Source organism: Schistocerca gregaria, chromosome 5 (genome assembly GCF_023897955.1).
Source record: "Schistocerca gregaria isolate iqSchGreg1 chromosome 5, iqSchGreg1.2, whole genome shotgun sequence".
Classification (NCBI taxonomy): Eukaryota; Metazoa; Arthropoda; class Insecta; order Orthoptera; family Acrididae; genus Schistocerca; species Schistocerca gregaria.
Genome location: NC_064924.1, coordinates 61,971,273 through 61,984,192, shown reverse-complemented (window position 1 = coordinate 61,984,192; position 12,920 = coordinate 61,971,273). Strand labels below are relative to the sequence as shown.

General features: G+C 44.2%; 2 protein-coding genes across 2 annotated transcripts in view; both read left to right on the top strand.

Moving 5' to 3' along the window:
* LOC126272622 (E3 ubiquitin-protein ligase TRIM71) overlaps positions 1-12,920 on the top strand; it is a 299,315-nt gene that overhangs the window by 34,064 nt on the left and 252,331 nt on the right. The window lies entirely within an intron of this gene.
* Positions 147-743, top strand: LOC126273225 (keratin-associated protein 10-2-like). Its single transcript, XM_049976768.1, has one exon. It carries the CDS (start codon positions 147-149, stop codon positions 741-743), a length of 597 nt encoding a protein of 198 aa, XP_049832725.1.

Here is a 12,920-nt window from a genome sequence, read left to right as displayed (position 1 = left end):
GATAAGTTCATCCTTAACCTCAATGTATTATGAGATTTACATTCGTTTATGCTACATGTAAAAGATATTGAGTAGGATACATTAGTTGACATTCTTTTACCAAAAACTTGTAAATAGGCAGCAAGTAGTCACACACACTGCAATCCATGTCGCCCACCCCTTTCTCCGGCTGCCCACCCGCCGCCTACCTCAGCTCGGTCTGCTGCTCCGGCTGCCCACCCGCCGCCTACCTCAGCTCGGTCTGCTGCTCCGGCTGCCCACCCGCCGCCTACCTCAGCTCGGTCTGCTGCTCCGGCTGCCCACCCGCCGCCTACCTCAGCTCGGTCTGCTGCTCCGGCTGCCCACCCGCCGCCTACCTCAGCTCGGTCTGCTGCTCCGGCTGCCCACCCGCCGCCTACCTCAGCTCGGTCTGCTGCTCCGGCTGCCCACCCGCCGCCTACCTCAGCTCGGTCTGCTGCTCCGGCTGCCCACCCGCCGCCTACCTCAGCTCGGTCTGCTGCTCCGGCTGCCCACCCGCCGCCTACCTCAGCTCGGTCTGCTGCTCCGGCTGCCCACCCGCCGCCTACCTCAGCTCGGTCTGCTGCTCCGGCTGCCCACCCGCCGCCTACCTCAGCTCGGTCTGCTGCTCCGGCTGCCCACCCGCCGCCTACCTCAGCTCGGTCTGCTGCTCCGGCTGCCCACCCGCCGCCTACCTCAGCTCGGTCTGCTGCTCCGGCTGCCCACCCGCCGCCACTTACCTATGACATTCACATATGCACATGTCATATATTGCATTGCACATAAATGAAATGACACGCGCACGTGCACAGCTCTAACCTTTTTTAGTGAGTTTCACTCTACAGTTCTGACACAACTCAATGTCTATATCATATTGCCTGAACAATGTATGTAAGCATATGATTTGCAGGTACATCCAGTGGTATAAGTGGAGATCATATGCGAGTTTTTGTAGAAAATTATGGACTTAAGGTTGTTTGATCTGGTTTGGTGGAAGTGGCCAGTATTATACTGTGGAGTCAATAACTGGTTTAGGTTTATGGAAGAGACATGCCTAGGTTTGAGCCAATGTACTACTTATGTTCTCCTGAACAAGTTGTAAAGTATGTTTGTGTGTGACTTTTTAGCACCTTGAATGCGTTTGATAGCTATCTCCTTGTCATTCATCTCATTTACAGCGTCTGCAGTTTTTCATAATTAACTAGTTTGCTAACTTTGAGAAATAATCTCTATTGATTGACATTAGTTAACCTACAGGTCGTTTCACACATCACCTGCTTGCATGTAGATCAGCTGCCAACAAGGTTGTGAGTTAGCAGGTGATATCGCTGATGCACTACTTGTGCAGAGTGTAGAACTGTAAAATCTTAATTATCTATCAGGCTGTGTACATGCAGAAATGGGGGACAGCAGTTGACGTTGGAAGTTAACTTATTGCAAGACATCTTACTGATGTACCCAAACAGTTATTGCGATGGGTTAATGTGTCGAATGCCAAAAAATTTTTAATGTAGAGTAATGAAATTCATTGTCCAAGTAACAGATCCCCCCCGTGAACCATAGACCTTGGGGAGGGTTGCGTGCTTCAGTGATACAGATAGCTGTACTGTAGGTGCAACCACAATGGAATCTGTTGAGAGGCCAGACAAACGTGTGGTTCCTGAAGAGGGGCAGCAGCCTTTCAGTAGTTGCAGGGCAACAGTCTGGATGATTGACTGATCTGGCCTTGTAACACTAACCAAAACAGCCTTGCAATGCTGGTACTGTGAACGGCTAAAAGCAAGGGGAAACTACAGCTGTAATTTTTCCGGGAGCATACAGCTTTGTCTGGTAAAATAATCCCCTACTCGGATTTCCGGGTGGGGACTACTCAAGAGGACGTTATCAGGAGAAAGAAAACTGGCGTTCTACAGACCGAAGAATGGAATGTCAGATCCCTTAATTGGGCAGGTAGGCTAGATAATTTGAAAAGGGAAATGGATAGATTGAAAATACAAAATCAAATGCAGGAGTAGGTCCAATAATGAATAAAACATAAGAGTGCGGGTAAGCTACTCGCATTATTGTGGCCAAATAGACACGAAAACCACACCTACTACAGTAGTACAAGTTCATATGCTGAGTAGCTCTGCAGATGACAAGAAATTGATGAAATGTATGATGAGATACAAGAAATTATACAGGTAGTGAAGGGAGACCAAAATTTAATAGTCGTGGGTGACTGGAGTTAGATGGTAGGAAACGGAAGAGAAGGAAACGTAGTAGGTGAATATGGAATGGGGTAAGGAAAGAAAGAGGAAGTTGCCTGGTAGAATTTTGCACTGAGCATAACTTAATCATGGCTAACATTTGGTTCAAGAACCATAAAAGGATGTATAAATGGAAGAAACCCTGATATACTTACAGGTTTCAGGTACATTGTATAATGGTAAGACAGATTTAGGAACCAGGTTTTAAATTGTAAGACATTTCTAGGGACAGATGTGGACTCTGACAATCTATTGGTTATGAACGGTAGATTAAAACTGAAGAAACAGTAAAAAGGTGGGAATATGACAGGGGACCTGGATAAAGTTACTAAACCAGAGATTGTACACATTTTCAGAGAGAGCATAACGGAACAATTGACAGGAATCGGGGAAAGAAATACAGTAGAAGAAGAATGGGTATGAAATAGTGAAGGCAGCAGAGGATCAAATAGGTAAAAAGACGAGGGCTAGTGCAAATTCTTGGGTAACAGAAGGAATTATTAATTTGATGAAAGGAGAAAATTAAAAATGTAGTAAATAAAAAAGGCAAAGAGGAATACAAACGTCTTCCTCGAAAGGAAGTGCAAAATGGCTAAGCAGGGATGGCTAGAGGAAAAATGTAAGGATGTAGAGGCTTATCTTACTAGGGGTATGATAGATACTGCCTACAGGAAAATTAGAGAGACCTTTGGAGAAGAGAATATCAATGAATATTAAGAGCTCAGATGGCAACCCAATTCTAAGCAAAGAAGGGAAAGCAGAGAGGTGGAAGGAGTATATAGAGGGTCTATACAGGGGTGATGTACTCGAGGGTAATATTGTGAAAATGGAAGAGGATGTAGATAAAGATGAAATGGAAGATACTGTGAAGAATACGACAGAGCACTGAAAGACCTGAGTCGAAACAAGGCCCTGGGAGTAGACAGCATTCCATTCGAATTACTGACAGCCTTGGGAGATCCAGCCTTGACAAATCTCTACCATCTAGTGAGCAATATGTATGAGACAGGCGAAATACCCTCAGATTTCAAGAAAAATATAATTCCAATCCCAAAGAAAGCAGGTGCTGATAGATGTATTACCGAATTATCAGTTTAATAAGCCACGGCTGCAAACTACTAATGCGAATTCTTTACAAACGAATGGAAAACCTGGTAAAAGCCGACCTCTGGGAAGATCAGTTGGGATTCCGTAGGAATGTTGGAACACGTAAGGCAATACTGACCCTACGGGTTATCTTAGAAGTTAGATTCAGAAAAGGCAAACCTAAGTTTCTAGCATTTCTAGACTCAGAGAAAGCTTTTGACAATGTTGACTGGAATACTCTCACATTCTAAAGGTGGCAGGGGTAAAATACAGGGAGCGAAAGGCTATTTACAATTTGTACAGAAACCAGATGGCAGTTACTAAAGTCGAGTGACATGAAAGGGAAGCAGTGGTTGGGAAGGGAGTGAGACAGGGTTGTAACCTCTCCCCGATGTTATTTGATCTGTATGTTGAGCAAGCAGTAAAGGAAACAAAAGGAAAAATTCGGAGTAGCCATTAAAATCCATGCAGTTTTGCTATTTGGGGAATTAAGTCAGATGATGCTGAGGGAACTAGATTAGGAAATGAGACGCTTAAAGTATAAAGGAATATTGCTATTTGGGGAGCAAAATAACTGGTGATGGTCGAAGTAGAGAGGATATAAAATGTATACTGGTAATGGGAAGAAAGGCGTTTCTGAAGAAAAGAAATTTTTTAACATAGAGTATAGATTTGTGTCAGGAAGACATTTCTGAAAGTATTTATATGGAGTGTAGCCATGTATGGAACTGAAACATGGACGATAAATAATTTGGTCAAGAGCATAGAAGCTTTTGAAATGTGGTGCTACAGAAGAATGCTAAAGATTAGATGGGTAGAGCACATAACTAATGAGGTATTGAACAGAATTGGGGAGGAGTTTGTGGCACAACTTGACTAGAAGAAGGGATTGGTTGGTAGGATATGTTCTGAAGCATCAAGGGATCACCAATTTAGTATTAGAGAGCACCGTGGAGGGTAAAAATTGTAGAGGGAGACCAAGAGATGAATACACTAAGCAGATTTGGAAGGATGTAGGTTGCAGTAAGTACTGGGAGACGAAGCAGCTTGCACAGGATAGAGTAGCATGGAGAGCTGCATCAAACCAGTCTCGGGATTGAAAACAACAAGTAACATATTTAACTGTTCAGCGATGGTTAATGCTGTTTATGGATTTTGCTGGACTTGTTCTTCGGTGTTGCATATGTCCTCGATTGGAGACATGTCAGGTGATTGTGCAGGCCAAGGCAACATGGTGACACTCCATAGAGCATGTTGGGTTACAACAGCGGTATGTGGGCGAGCTTTATCCTGTTGGAAAATCACTCCTGGAATGCTGTTTGTAAATAACAGCACAATTGATCGAATCACCAGACTCGCAACAAATTAGCACTAACCTATACCTTTCATGAATCACTTACCTCACAAAAATCTTCGTTACTCAAACTGCTGCAATACAGCGTGCGCCAATACTGCCAGCTAAATAAGATTGTAGCTACTGAAGGCACTAACTACTGATAGACATAGTTAGAAAATGAAATATTTTGTAGAGAAAAATGTATTTACCTTAATATTCAAAAGTCATCATGGATATCAGTTCATGATATCCAGTATTGCAAATTTACTCTTTCTGATGGACACACATGCAGATCGTCCGCTCTCAAAATTCTGCCATCTCTCCCCACACATCCATCACTGCTTGCGGCCTACCTCCAAATACGCAAAGCTACGCGCTGTACACATCGAACTGACCAACACTACAATAGAGAATATTTCAACAATGCCAACACACTGACTGCACACAGCAGTCAGTGATTTTCATGCAGAGCGCTACGTGGCGTTACCAACATAAAAACCTAAACAGCCTACTTACATAGCCGCCATGCTCCCCACAAAAAATTTTACAAATTGTTTTGGGCAGTGGCCAATAGATTTGAAATTTTTTTGCATAGTTACAATAACAAAGAAATCAAATGCACATACTTACTGATATACAGTTTGTCAAAAGCAAAGATTTTGTCACAGTCCATAAAGACAGTCCTGGTCGTTCATCACAGTAAAATTGCAGTGTTTTCCTCAGTCTGTGCAGTAAAAGAAAGTGCACATGGTAGTGGATTTCTATGCAGTCCTGTAGTAGCACTGTCCTCCCAATGGGAAGGCAGTGCTGACTCTTGACATGCACACAGGTAATGGGCCACAACAGAAAAAACCCACTGTAGTTCTTGTAGAGATAATGGTATTGGTGGACCATCAAAGGTGCGGACCCACTGTAGTCCTTCTAGATCAGCAGCCATCTGTTGCGACTGTGTGGGTGCACAGTCACCATTAGAGAGTCTTGCAGGCAATATAGCAAGTCCATAAACCACCACTTGTGCACTCACAAACTGGTATGTCCTTAGAACGAGCAATGCTGTTAACCAGTCCCTTGCTGAATTATCAACACACATGCAAACACTAACAGTCCCAACTTCCCATCTATTGTGCATATACTACGACCAACAGAAATGTGTGCAGTGAAATGTAACTTAATTTGAAGAACTGGTGTCTATACAATTACAAACTTACTACATAAGAATACAGTTACAAAGGTACAAAATACCTCATTAAAAGTATAACAATAGATAACACTAGTAGTAATACGGTCTTTACAAAAGAATAGAAGTAAACATATACATCAGTGTTACAGGAATTATGACATAAGTAAATACATAAGATAATGAATAGTTTTCGAAACATTAATTTCACACATGAGCATTGAAACAGAACAGAATTAATGTTGTCTAAAAATCTTTATAAAGTAAATAACGTAGTGTTAGAAAAATTCTACAACATAACTCTTAATCAGATAAACAAATTGACAGGAAAAACACAAATGCACAAGGGTACACAAACACAGCGGAATAACACAAAATACATGGACAGGGGTCGTTTTCAGTGTAACATTTGTTACTGCAGTCAAACCCAAAACTTCATTCCATAGATCTTTTATTTTATTTCAACATTTGCTCCTAAAAACACCTATCTGACCCTGTTGTCCCTAAACCCTACTGTTTTGTTCATATCATCTTTCAAAATAAATTTCTAATTCTACAATACTCATTTTTGCCCAAATCTTTTTCATATAACTCAATGCCTTCTTTCCCTGTTCTTCATAGTTAGTTTCTTATATAGTCTACCCCCCCCCCCCTCAAGCGAACTTAAATCAACTGAGCTCAGATATATATATACTAAGGGACAAGGTAATATAGCAGCACAAGACAACTTAACACAAAGAGCAATGACAAAAAATACAAATTAGCAAAGCAAATGCAACTAATATGAGCCAATGTGGAGCAACAAGAAACATAAATCAGTAATAGAACTGGCTTAACAGAGTAATACAAAGAGAAATTCAGTAGCACTATGCATGGCAAACAGCAGCAGCAAATGCTGTAACTTATACCTGAACAAAGCTCAAGCAGAAAACACACTCCTGGAAATTGAAATAAGAACACTGTGAATTCATTGTCCCAGGAAGGGGAAACTTTGACACATTCCTGGGGTCAGATACATCACATGATCACACTGACAGAACCACAGGCACATACACAGGCAACAGAGCATGCACAATATCGGCACTAGTACAGTGTATATCCACCTTTCGCAGCAATGCAGGCTGCTATTCTCCCATGGAGACGATCGTAGAGATGCTGGATGTAGTCCTGTGGAACGGCTTGCCATGCCACTCCCACCTGGCGCCTCAGTTGGACCAGCGTTCGTGCTGGACGTGCAGACCGCGTGAGACGACGCTTCATCCAGTCCCAAACATGCTCAATGGGGGACAGATCCGGAGATCTTGCTGGCCAGGGTAGTTGACTTACACCTTCTAGAGCACGTTGGGTGGCACGGGATATATGCGGACGTGCATTGTCCTGTTGGAACAGCAAGTTCCCTTGCCGGTCTAGGAATGGTAGAACGATGGGTTCGATGACTGTTTGGATGTACCGTGCACTATTCAGTGTCCCCTCGACGATCACCAGAGGTGTGCGACCAGTGTAGGAGATCACTCCCCACACCATGATGCCGGGTGTTGGCCCTGTGTGCCTCGGTCGTATGCAGTCCTGATTGTGGCGCTCACCTGCACGGCGCCAAACACGCATACGGCCATCATTGGCACCAAGGCAGAAGCGACTCTCATCGCTGAAGACGACACGTCTCCATTCGTCCCTCCATTCACGCCTGTGGCGACACCACTGGAGGCGGGCTGCACGATGTTGGGGCGTGAGCGGAAGACGGCCTAACGGTGTGCGGGACCGTAGCCCAGCTTCATGGAGACGGTTGCGAATGGTCCTCGCCGATACCCCAGGAGCAACAGTGTCCCTAATTTGCTGGGAAGTGGCGGTGCGGTCCCCTACGGCACTGCGTAGGATCCTACGGTCTTGGCGTGCATCCGTGCGTCGCTGCGGTCCGGTCCCAGGTCGACGGGCACGTGGACCTTCCGCCGACCACTGGCGACAACATCGATGTACTGTGGAGACCTCACGCCCCACGTGTTGAGCAATTCGGCGGTACGTCCACCCTGCCTCCCGCATGCCCACTATACGCCCTCGCTCAAAGTCCGTCAACTGCACATACGGTTCACGTCCACGCTGTCGCGGCATGCTACCAGTGTTAAAGACTGCGATGGAGCTCCGTATGCCACGGCAAACTGGCTGACACTGACGGCGGCGGTGCACAAATGCTGCGCAGCTAGCGCCATTCGACGGCCAACACCGCGGTTCCTGGTGTGTCCGCTGTGCGTGTGATCATTGCTTGTACAGCCCTCTCGCAGTGTCCGGAGCAAGTATGGTGGGTCTGACACACCGGTGTCAGTGTTCTTTTTTCCATTTCCAGGAGTGTATATTATAGTAAAGATCGGAGACACCTAATAACTGTCACATCTTAACACTAGTGGTGCATCACCTTGACTTACTCTACGAAACAAGTTATCCAGTCATTGACAAAAATTATGTATGCAATTCCTGTGAAGGGAAATGTTTTTTGTGTTACCTCGTTTTTTTGGAAGTAATTCATAAAATTATTTCCTGGATCTTAATAATTTTCCAAAGTCATATGAATATATTAGTTCATGACATCGTCTTACAAATTTACTCTGATGGACACACGTTCAGATCGTCCGCTCTCAAAACTCTGCCTTCTCTCTCCCCACATCCACCACTGCTAGCGGCTCACCTCCAACTGTGCAACGCTACGCGCTGTTCACATCCAACTGCCCAACACTAGAATAGAGAATATTGCAGAAATGCCTACCAGCCATAGACTGCACACAGCACAGTCAGTGACTTTCATACAGAACGCTAAGTGGCGTTACCAACATAAAAACCTAAACAGCCTACTTACAAGGTCAACTCACAGTTGAATCTCAAAGGTAACCAATGTTCACGACTGTGTATTTATAGCAAACCTCATCTCCATCCTCCAGCGCCACTCTTACGCAACTAGTATGAATTTTAAATAGATATAATTTTCCAGATGTAGAAACACGCCAGCTTTTGTTTAGATCACAAATGTTTCTTGATGTTGCGATTATTTTCGTCAGTATATTTACGTTCTTGTTTCTGTACAGTGTGAAATCTTTGTCCAGATATTGTATAAGGGGCGTTCAAAAAGAAACGAGCTGGCGTCTAGAATGCGCAAACTGGTGACAGGAGGGTACTATCGTGGCATGAGTAACGAGGTGTGGTTTCGATCAGTGTTCACAGCTCGTCTTTAGAGGGCACGTGTGCACGTCACGTGACTATACAGAGCTAGCAGCAGCATGCATCAATCGTCCAACGCTGCCAGTCGCATTGCAAAGAATGACATGGAGGCGTCAAACGAAGATTAGAGGTGGTGGTAGATTTCTGACAGCGGGGTGGAGGGGGGGGGGGGGGAGAGGGAGGTGGAGGAGGAATGGACATTCATCGACGAATGTCACAAGTGTGCGGCAAACACTCCATGTCCTTTGCAAGGGTCAAGGCTTGGCACAAGCGCTTCAGGGAAGGACTGCTGTCGTTAGCAGATGATGCACGGTCTGGAGCACCACACCGCTTTACCGATGACATCGTCCAGTTGGTGGATGCACTCATTACCCAGGACTGCCGAGTGACAATAAAAGCCATAGCCGATGTGGTCGGATTGAGCGTCGGATGTGTTCACACCACATTGAAGGAACGACTGCATATGTGCAAAGTGTGTGCCTAATGGGTGCCCGCCTCCCCCCCCCCCCCCGCCCTCCCCCCCAGTCTTCAACCTCACCAGGAAGAATGCCGAATGTCCCACTCTCTTGCTCATCTGCAGCGCTATGCTCGGGAAGGGAATGCGTTCCTGGCATCAGGGTGGTGTTATCTCTTCGAACCAGAATCAAAACGATTGTCTCCAGTGGAAGCATCCGGGGTCACCACCACCAAACAAAGCAGACCATCCACACAAGTGCAGGAAAGATTATGCTGATGCTCTTCTTTGACAAAGATGGCCCCCTTCTGATTCACTTCCTGCAGCACGGGACAAGTCATGCCCAGCGTTACTCTCAAACCTTGACCATCATTCGCCAAGAGATCAAGTCAAAACGACCAGGCAACCTCGTGGGGTCATTCTGCTCCACGGCAATGCTAAGCCTCATACGGCCAACACAGTCGCGGCACTCTCGCAGAAATTGAAATGGGAGGTTCTCAGCCACACTCCTTACAGTCCGAACCTCTCTCCCTGTGATTACGCCATTTTTTGTATCCTTAAAAAATGTTCTGAAGGGGCAAAAGATTCACCTAGGACGACGACTGTACGTGCTGAACTGCTTAACATTGCGGTCTCGGGAATTCTATTAGAAGTCCGTCCACTGCCTTGTCACAGTGGGACAAGTCTCAACAGCCAGGGTCAATACTTCTAACACGGGTACTGGTTATCGTAATTATGCCCCCTTATAAAAAAACCTATACGCCTTTCAGACAGTCTCTTGAGAAAACAGTTGGGCAAAAACATTAAGTACTTAGTATTTTCAATGTCATGAAAGCAGAGTTGATTAACATGGAACTGAAGCAGTACTTTCCCTTGCTCACAAATTAGTGTGACGCGTGTTAACCAACCCGAGCACGTAGAGTATTGTTAGACAGGTTCAAGGCTTTTTAAATACCAAAAATGTGCGCGACTCTTAGACTGTTGGGACCGGGTACATGTCCATGAGTACTCTGCAATTCATGCTTCCGTGCTTGGCAAAGATTTCATTGAACCACACACACTATTTCCCTATCGTTCCGTTGTCGAATAGCACGTGGTAGAAATACACTTAAACTTTTTCGCGCAAGAACCGTTTTCTCTTATGATGGCCCTTTATTATGTAGGTGGGCGTCAACAAAATATTTTCGCATTCGGAGTGAAAAGTTGGTAATGTAAATTTCGTTAATGTCGCCGCAACGAGATAGATTAGGAACAGCAGAAAGTCTGACACTTTCTTGCGGGACGCCAGATGTCTTTTGTGGTTTATACCGAGTTTCCGTTTCAGTTACTAGGAACTGCGATCTTTCTAACAGCACACGTGATTTCTGTGACGATACTGCGTAGACACGCAATTTGATCAGAACGTGCTTGTAAGAAACGGTGTCAAAAGCGTTGTAGAAATCTAGAAATTTGGAATCTGTTTGGGATTACGTGTCGATAGCAGAGTAGGTGTGGAGAAATTTGAGTGTCCTTGAACTAAATGACCGGTTCCTGTTCAGTATGAGGTGTGGTGAAAAAGTAAAGGAATTTTTTATTAAACAATTTCTTCTTTTTTGAAAGTAATTCCTCCCTTCCTCCCCCAACATATAATACACTTGTAAAAGAGCTTTATCCAGTCTTGGAAGCACTTCCGGAAACCACCTTTTGTTATGGTGTGTATCTTCATCGATTCTATTTTTCTCACCAATGGTAGAAAAACGAAGTCCAGTCATAGTTATCAGCCTCGGGAATAGGAAGAAGTCGCACGGACCATGTCCGGCGAGTACGGTGGCTGAGGTGACAACATTGAGGTGTGAGTGGAAGCATTTTCGTGATGCAATTCCCACGGTTCTCGTCGTTCTCTTCGAATTTCTTGATGCAAACGGCGCGTGGCTTCCTGGTAATATCCGTTAGTGACCGTGCGGCCACAAGGATGAAAGACGTGATCCACCATCCCATTGTAATCGAAGAAAAAAGTGAGAACAACCCATGTGATGGAACTTAACGAGTATTTTTGTTGTTGATTCTTCACGCAGCTTTCATTAGGACGATTGGGCCTTTGTTTCGACGTCACACTCGTATACCTCTGTTTCATCACCTGTGAGAACCACATATAGACGTTCTGGATCGTTGTCGACTTCACTCAGCAGTTCCTGAGTGATGTCTACGCCACTTCGTTTTTAGTAGAAATTAGACAGTTTCAGAAAAAAATTAGCTAAGTTTCATACTCAAACCTTCCGAAAAAGTTGCTTGGCATGAGCCAAAGGATAAGACTAAATCATCAGCGACCTCTCCGATGGTGATTCTGCAATTTCCCAGATCAGTTTTCCTTTTAATCCTTTCGCACTGTCGCCAGTAATGTGCTATGGTGTGCAGGGCGGTTGTCTTCAGCGTCTTCTCAGTCCTCCTCGAAACGTTTATACCACTCGTCAGGTCTCGTCTTAAACATAGAACGTTCGCCAAATGGTTCAGTCAACATTTTGAATTCAATGCGGTACATCATTTTTCCAGCAAAATGTAATTAAAATTCTTGGAACCACCTGTTTTTGAAACGGAAAAATTCGACGAGAACTCGAAAACACGTGTAATTTTTCAGACTGTCAACAATAAACAAGACATTCGGAACACTTAAAAATGAATAAATACAAGAGGAAAATGCGTACCAACAAGAGTAAAAAAAATAAAAATCGCTTTTGTGAAGCTTTCGAAATCAAATTCCCTTTACTTTTTGATCAAATCTCGTACTCAGAGGACAGATGGCGCTTATCGCTGAAAGAGTCGGTTTTAGGTTATGTCGTTTCTCTTTTTTTCAGAGCCAGTTTAACCTGTGTCAAAATCGCTCAGATAACCAGTTTCTGAAATACCGGAATTTGTTTTTATTCCTAGTATTTTCTGTAACACTTAGAAATCTGACTGAGAAGTTTTGACTGTCTGTTCCGAGATATATAGAATCAAAATATTGATTGAAATGGGAAAATTCAGTCCACTGTTCGCCGCTTTTCTCGAAAATCGGTAAGTGGTGGACTTATACAAAAAATCGTCAGTATCCTGTTCTATTTGTTTTATTTGAAACACTCTTCTCGAAAGTCTTAATGAACTCGAGGATCATTCCACTATTGGGGGATTACGAAAGGTCAGCGCCAAAAGGCGAAAACTGAGGTAGAACTATTTTTTACGTTAATTTGTCCGTTTTCAAAACCTATTAGCACATAAATACATGTGATATAGATACAGACAACAGATCAGCTACTTTCTATTTTCATTTTAAACTGCGAACGAATTGTTTTCTCTTTAAATGACGTCGCAAGTTCGTTGTGGCTCCTCCCGATGTTAATCTTTTAAAGCAAATGGGGCCTTGTGCTTCACTGATACCGCACTTCCTAAAATACTGGCAAACCA